Here is an 8,076-nt window from a genome sequence, read left to right as displayed (position 1 = left end):
ATAAAAAGTCCCCGAAATGCCTTAAAATGCAAGATTAGGTCCTAAAACATGCTGCCAGGTGTTCACCCCATCACCGACTAAAATCCATCATTTCTCCAGACTGGGAGCTTTTATTTTGGCACCAGTGTTCCATTCCTATCAGGATTCTATTATATTTTAGACTGGCTGTATCTGTGGTCCAGCTCTCTACTCTGTATTATTTGATAAATCCACCAGATAGAGTTTTTGGTTTCACTTCTAGTCTGATCCCAGGTCACTGACAGAACCCTCCTTCACACTCTTACATCCAACCACTTCTAAATCACATCGGCGCAAGGAGACAAGTAAAGGAGGACGTGAAGCGAGAATGTCTATAAACCAAAGAAACTGGACTTATAATCAATGGTGGGAATAAAAAAGCAACTAGCTTATTCCCAGAGCCAAGTCTCTCAGGATTTACAACAACAAGTATGTCAACACACACACTTACACACACTCACTAACACACAGACACACACAAATACCCCCACAAACAATTAGACCAGGAATTGCTCAAACAAAAATTCAGATTTAGACAAAAGATTATGACTAATATAATGCCAGAGAATTCTACAAACTTTTTTTTTACAAAATTTAAAGTCCAGGGAAAAGATGTAAGAAAGAAAGATGTTTTTTTTGTTTGTTTTTTTAACAAGGATATTAATGTTTTTCTTGTTTGTCTTTTGTGTGTTTTAGTAAAGAGAGAAAAAACAACCAACTGGCCCAGAGTCGAATAGGAAATTGAATGGAATGTTTGAAGTGAAAATAGGAGCCTGTATGAGTCAGTGGGTGTGTGTGTGTGTGTGTGTGTGTGAGTACAGGTCAGTGTGCTATCAAAGACTCAACCAGAGGTGGGCAGAAAGGCCAAGCAGCGTTTCATCTTCAAAGAGCAGCTCTGATGGAAATACAAGGTCCATTCATGAGGGGCACAATGTAACGGGGGAAAAGATGAAGGGGTTTCGGCAGGAAGAGACCGGTTTCAGGTCAATGCAGAGGTTAACAGTGGCAGTAATGTAACGCTATGGTTCTCAAGGTGCTGTAAAACCATGAGGAGGAGGAAAAGACACAGGACAGAGGGCAAACACTACAAATACATAAAAAAAGTTGTTTTTTTTCTTGAACCAAAACTGGAAAAAAATTGCAACAAACTTGAGTCTACAAGATATTCTGCCAAATTTTACAAAAAGAGAATTCTATGACGGGAATCCCACTTGGAAAAGATTTCAATGGAGGATATGTAGAGAAAAAGTTTCTTATTTTTATCAATAACGATTTTGAATTTGTCTTGGAATCTTTCCATTTCCAATGTGTGGCTGTCGCTTTCTTAGTTTTACAAATTGCACCATTAAGAGAGGAAGTTTTTTAGAAAAAAAAACCTGCAGGAAATTGCTTACAGGTGCATTTCTCATCTGACAGATGCTTGAATGTGATCTGATCATTACACGAGAGAAAGAATTGCTTACATGTTGGAGAAACATCTTCAGCACCTCTGTGCAGTCGGAGATAAGAAATTGCTGTGTCATACTTGCTGAGAGGCTTACGTTTTCTATGGAGATATCCTATTATTAAGATGGGGAGGAGGGATTATGGAGGAGCAGGCATTTACTCTGGGTTTTCACGATGCCTTCACTTCCTCCCACTCTGCCTCCCCCGCCGGCACGAAGAAAACCGTCCTGTGGCATACATACAGTGTGGTATGGCTCCGTGAGATGAGTTTGGCTTCGTGATTGCTCTTATTAAAGAGTCAGCATGTGCTTGTGTGTACACTGCATGTGTGTGCACGTAAAAGACAGGGAAGGTTGAGGGACTGCTTTGTCAGCAAAGATGTTGATGTTAAGCCAAGATGAGCTGCAGATCACAGCTGCTAAGTCTTTATCATAGGCGACTTTAGGGGCTTTGATTTGGGTTTTTTTCCCTGTACATTTGATTGGGCTACTTTTTACTAGTCTAGTTGCCCAGTGGAGAATGATTGCGATGACTTTTCAAAATGAAATGTCTCAAATGTCTCTAAATGTATCTTTTTACCAAATGTGATCATAAGAAAATGCAAAAAGATCATGTTGTTATCTGTAAAAAACTAACAAAAGCAACCTGGCTATAGGTTTCTGAAAAATATATTTAAAAAAAAACAATTTGATAATAGACCACAAGGACAGTTTGGTTCATCACTAGCATTTGTCCAAACCCTTTACCCTCAGCTCTGATATTCACATTCTTGTCTCCTCCACAGAAGCTCTGAGCATCTCCATCTCCTTTTTTTTTTTTTTTGTCATGTTTGACGGTGTTTCCTGTGCCGTCTTTATTCTGTCTGCTCCATGTAGCCTCTGTGTGTGTGTACTGTACTGACATTTGTTCCCCCTGCAGGCTCCTGACTGCCTGTAGTTCTTTCCTGTGATCTGACTGCTGCCTCACTGGGGCCATTCATTAGGACAAGGGAGCAGGTGGAGCACACACACACACACACACACACACACACAATATAGTGAATAGTTCTGCTATTCATGAGTTGAGAGGACTTCAGGAAGACACAGTCCATTCCCTAACCCCTTACCCTGCCCATAACCATTACAAATCCTAATCCTTACCTCAACTTTAATCCTTATTTTTTACTCCAGACAAAATCTCAAAACAACCTCATCCGGCTTTGTTTGTGTGTGTGTTTCACCGACGTCTACTCACCCTGTGAGCACCACCACAAAGTCCATGACGTTCCAGCCGTTCCTCAGGTAGGAGTTCTTGTGGAATGCGAAACCGAGTGCCAGGATTTTTATTCCAGACTCAAAACAGAAGATGCCGATGAAGTACGGCTCTGTATCATCCTGAGGGAAGACAGGACAACGAAAGACAGAAAACACGTCAGAAACAGGTATTAAATAAATGGGTATATTCTTTTAAGTTTTTTCAGTATATACAGAACATAAAGATTGAATTCCATTTCCCTTGAAATGATACAAAATGCCCTGAAAATATTTTTCTTTCAACCTCTTAACTTCTACTAATGTTTTCAGTAACCTGTCAAAAAAGTCTTATTTAAACAAACATTTCGGTTTCTAATGTACTGTATGTGTTCGTTAGAAATACTTTAGGATTTTACACAATGGCCTGAATTACATTTTGTTCACCTATAATTCACTTCTTACCAGGCGTTCAGACAACGGCGTCTTGTCTCCATCCGGCAAGTGTTGTTCCAGAGCCAGGACGATGCAGTTGGCAATGATGGTGGCGAGAATCATCCACTCAAATGGAGTGAAGAAGGTCAGTCAAGGACTCAACACTTTCAGGAACATAAATCTACACAGTTAAAACGCTGCTCCGCCTGATGAGCAGTTGTTTTGTACGTAAACATGACTTTGTAGTTCTCACTCAGGTTGTAGATGTGCTGCGGAATAAACCAATTGCGTTCATTAATTAACATCTGCCGACTAATGTGTTCGTTGGCCTGCGATCTGACAAAAGTGTGTGTCGTTGTGTAATCTACCACTCTACTGTTACGCAAAGTAGGTGAGAGACAGCAGCAGCTCCAAGGCACTGTAGTCTGAACCCACACTGCAATGGCTGCCACACACAAGTGATCACTATGACTCAGTTAAATATGTTCTGGTCACACGCCGCCCACCCAGACGAAACAAAACAAACACTGACACATGAAACACAGTCACAGGTTGTGCGGACGTGTTGTTGTGTGAAGACACGACCAGAGATGGAGAAATATTTGTTGAATATTCACTGTTTGGTGTTTGGCTCAGTGCACTGACTGTCTGACTGAGTGAGCTTTCTTCAACAAAGGAGTGAGAGTCACTGGAATTAAGGAAAAGTGAGACAAAAAGTAAAAGACAAAATCATAGAGTCATGATGGTTGCAGGGGTCCCAAACTCATGGCCGGGGGTCCACCTATGGCCTGCAAAATCTGCTCATCCGGTCCTTGATTACATGTTAATAATAATTACATTTTGTACATGAAACATACCGTGCCTTCACCTAATGAATGCTGAGATAAATAATAAATAAATAAATTGAATTATATTGATCCCATATTTGGGAAATGACTGTGTTAACACCAGACAGGCTGTTAACAGGCTGCCCCCAGCAGGTGCCAAACATGTGGTTCCTCTGGGAATCAAACCCAGGACTCTCTGCTCTCGGCTTCTGAGGCAGGCATGCTAACCACTACTTTATGGAACTGACAAAAAAAAAAGTTGGGTTAGCAGCAGGTATGAGATTGGCTGGTATGAGACAATGGCCTCCCCCATCACAATACACTTAATGAATTGAATAAATGACAGGCAGTCAGTATGGCTGGTGCTACGTTTTGACCCAGGAATATGAAAACGCTTCACCTCCTTCGGGAGCAACTACACCATAGAGAGGAGCTATTTTTAGAAGCTGTCTTATGTGTGCTAAGTGTGCCTGTTACATGAACATGTGTGTGTGTGTGTGTGAGCAGTCATGATGTCATGATTGAAGGCACCTGAAGGTGCATGGAGCCTGATGCTCTCACGTCCACACTGCGTCATGTTGACCTCACTTGTGAGGGCACGTATAACCTGAGCACAATGGGCGCTGGGCAATTAGCCCCCCCTGCCCCCAGCTGTGTGTACGTGAGAAAGTGTCTGTGTGTGTATGAACACTGTAGCTGCAGATACTGCAAACAGAAAAATGAGAAAGACAGAAGCTATTAATTAGAAAAAACAAACACGATGCATGAGTGGACGTAAAAAGAAAAAAAAGGAATTTGACATTCTTGAAATGTTTGCACCTTAAATGACAATATTTTTCTATTAGTCTTACCACTGTCTGACTTAGCCCAGGACCATGTGTTTCTTTTGTTTTTTTAAGTAAAGATTCTTTGTCCTCAGTCAAAGTACTTTATACTTCCCTTACTTTTCCCTCACGATCCAAAGTTTTGCTTACACTCGCTGTTTTGTCTTGTGGGCCTGTGTGTGTGTGTGTGTGTGTGTGTGTGTGTGTGTGTACACCATAGACAGTAGTAGTACGTAATGTCTGGCCAAGAAAAACCTGAACTAGGGCCAATGACGCAAAACACACACACTTGTTCCAACCTTTTTTTTAACCTTGTCCATCACTGTTCTATATATATGGTCTTTTTTTTTCTTTTTTTGGTCCTCCTTTTCCTCCTTCGGGTTTAAGTTTTTTTTTATTGAGTCAAGACTTATTACCATCATCTACGTATATTTCTACATACCCCACTCTCATATAAGTGTATCACTGTCACATTCTTCTCCCCTTCATTTTTCTTCTCTGCCATTTTTTCTGTTTGCTACTCTTCATCTCGCTCCTCCTGCTCATCCCATTCCTCCTCTGTCCACCTTCCTCTCACTCAGGGAGCATATTTATCACCCCAGTCACTATCATGCTATCTCCATTCAATATCGAACGTAAGATAAAGACAAGGGAAGAGAGAGAGGGGGAGGTATAGGGGGGAGGGAGGTGCTGCGTCAGCATACACACAAGGACACTGACAGGAAGGCACAGAGAGAGAGGATGAGACAAATTTGGTTGCACTCAGGAAGCGACAGTATATGAAAGACTAAAGAAGAAGACAAAGAGGGAGAATGAAACACAGAAAACATCCTCCGGGGACAGAATGATTGAAAAAAGTGAGTGGTGAAGAAGGAAGGGCGGGGAGGAAATTGGAGACACTGAGAGGAAAAGGGAAGGGCAGGGATGAAGAGCAGAGGGATGCTGAATGAGGAATAAAGCCAGCATTTATTGCAGAATCTTAGAACGCAGCATATTGTACTACACACACACACACACACACATGCATTCAAACATACACCACATCTGCATACACCTCAGCCCCTGGACCCATCATCTCAAAACGTACCCATCATGCACTGGTGCCAGGGCTGTATGCACATACATTACCACCTGACTTCACTTCACTGCACTCGTCTGCCAGTGGAGACCAGAGCAGCTGCTACCGCTGAGACGCTGCCAGTTTTCCTATTAATAAAATAAACTGCAATGTCTGAGGTCTTTCTCCCTCTGGCATTCACTATACCTTTTTTTTCTGGTGTAATTAGTGATTACTGAATAATTTACTGTGGTTAAATTACTTCAGAATGTCTGCCTAGGAAATTTGGATCAATAACAGTAAACACTGCGTCCTAAATGTCACAGTGATTGCACTCTTTTATATAAAAAAAGTTTAAAAAAGACATTTTTGAGAGATCACTGACATTTTAGTGCTAGATTTTCAATCTGTTTCCTTTATATTTTAGACTGGAGTCAGGTGACCAGGTGTCCCTCTCTGATGTCCTCCAACCTTAACAAGCTCGAGCGGTAGAAAGAAGATTGGATAAATATTTTGTTGAGGCTTTTAAACCCGCGTCAAGGGCTACAACAACCTGATAAAAAACCACCATCTGATGACAAGGTTCACCAACCGAACCGTATGTCGGGAAAATAACGTTGATCCCACCGCAGCATCACATACAGTTGCGTCGGCGGCTGAACATCTCACCGCGCCTGAAGGTCTGTTTAGCCCTGCTTGGCCTTCCTCGTTCTGATTCAGCATCAGCCTGTGTGCGTACACACTCACCCTCTCCATTTCCTCACTGTTTATTCCAAACGCATATGGTGAGTCTGTATCTCACCCCTGCCACAACCTTACACTCCTCACCCACGTACTGCCAGGCTGTCACTTGAGCAAGTTGCTGCTGGCGCTCTGTGTGTGTGTGTGTGTGTGTGTGTGTGTGTGTGTGTGTGTGGTGCATGCTTCTCTATTAGTGGAACTTTTGTGACAGTTATTCATGCTAAGGTGACGCGTGTGTGGGTGACACCGGACGGTTCTTGCTCTTTAAACCGCGCACACACACCACTTTACGACGAGTGTGTATTGGTGCTCGTGCGCGTGTCTGCACGCGTCGAGAGTGTGTTAACACAACAGCACAGGTTTCCAGGAGGATTTGTCTAGTAACAGTCACAGCACGTGACTAAGAACACTGGCACAGAAAAACAATTCATTAGAGACTCCATCTCTATCTCTCTCCCTCCACCTCTGTACCCTGTCTCTCTCTACCTCTCTCTCTCTCTCGCTCTCTACCTCTCTCTCTCTCTCTCTCTCTCGCTACCTCTCTTTTTCCACATAGTCTTTCTCTACATATTCAAATGCCAAAAATAGTTCTGGTAAACATCACTGCATCCCTTGTTCCACATACAGATACACACACAAAGCGAGAGAGAGAGAGAGAGAGAGAGAGAGAGAGATTCAAACTGGCCTGTAACTGAAACTGAATTATTCATCAGCTCAAGAATGCAAAGCTAAGAGGAAAAAAAAGTGATGAGAGAAATGTAGAAGGAAGATAAAGATGGAGGGGAGAGAGTGAGAGATTGACAGTGAGAGAGAGAGAGAGAGAAAGAGAGACTTAAATTAAATGGAATGAAAAAGCATTATTTATTTACTATTCATACAATAAAGACGCATGATTCTGATGCTTTAATTCTATTAAAATATTGACCGGAAAAGCAGTTTGTGCATCAAGGAAACTTCTGCTTTCAGGGTCTGTGTGTAATGTTCTTATTTAAAAAAGCATGTTGATATTAATTGGTGAGCCTTAAATGGGGCAGCAACGCACTATAATTGCACAAAATGATTTTGATGAAGTGCAAAAAACATCTGCTTACACTTCCAACAGTGGACTCAGCAGATTTCTGCCAGCGACAGCTAGAACCAGTGCTGCTGATATGATTTATGTCCCGGTCTCTACACAGCAGCATGTTTCCATATTGATTTTGCCTCCGTTGCTGGATTGCCATGTGTGTTACAAGAGCAGGATAACTCAACAAAACAGCGAACGCCACTTGTTTATGGAGTTTTACAGTCGGAGAACAATGGAATCAATGAACTCAAAATGAACAAAACGTGTCATTTATGGGAAAGTTTCTGTGGAGTTCTTTAGTTAGACCTTTGAATTCTGTACGTGTGTGTGAGAGCGAGTGTGTGTGTGTGTGTGCGCGCACGTGTTTGTCCTCATGCAAACTCTGGTGTCAACTCTGCCTTTAGGGAATCGATATGGATCAATTCACACATTT

The 8,076-nt window shown here is 42.1% G+C and overlaps 1 protein-coding gene across 1 annotated transcript in view; it reads right to left on the bottom strand.

Annotated features, from left to right (window-relative positions):
• The window catches only part of cacna1aa (calcium channel, voltage-dependent, P/Q type, alpha 1A subunit, a), a 53,870-nt gene extending 49,729 nt beyond the window's left edge, over positions 1-4,141 (bottom strand). The window contains exons 1-2 of the mRNA XM_025064238.1: positions 3,159-4,141; positions 2,698-2,837 (exon numbers count right to left, since the gene is read on the bottom strand). Coding sequence (XP_024920006.1) covers positions 2,698-2,837; positions 3,159-3,251 — 233 coding nt within the window. The 5' untranslated portion in view covers positions 3,252-4,141. The remainder of the gene's footprint in view (positions 1-2,697; positions 2,838-3,158) is intronic.
• Positions 4,142-8,076: the final 3,935 nt, after the last annotated feature.

The sequence above is a fragment of the Cynoglossus semilaevis genome, chromosome 17 (genome assembly GCF_000523025.1).
Source record: "Cynoglossus semilaevis isolate Cse_v1.0 chromosome 17, Cse_v1.0, whole genome shotgun sequence".
Classification (NCBI taxonomy): Eukaryota; Metazoa; Chordata; class Actinopteri; order Pleuronectiformes; family Cynoglossidae; genus Cynoglossus; species Cynoglossus semilaevis.
This window is presented reverse-complemented; position numbering and strand designations above follow the sequence as displayed.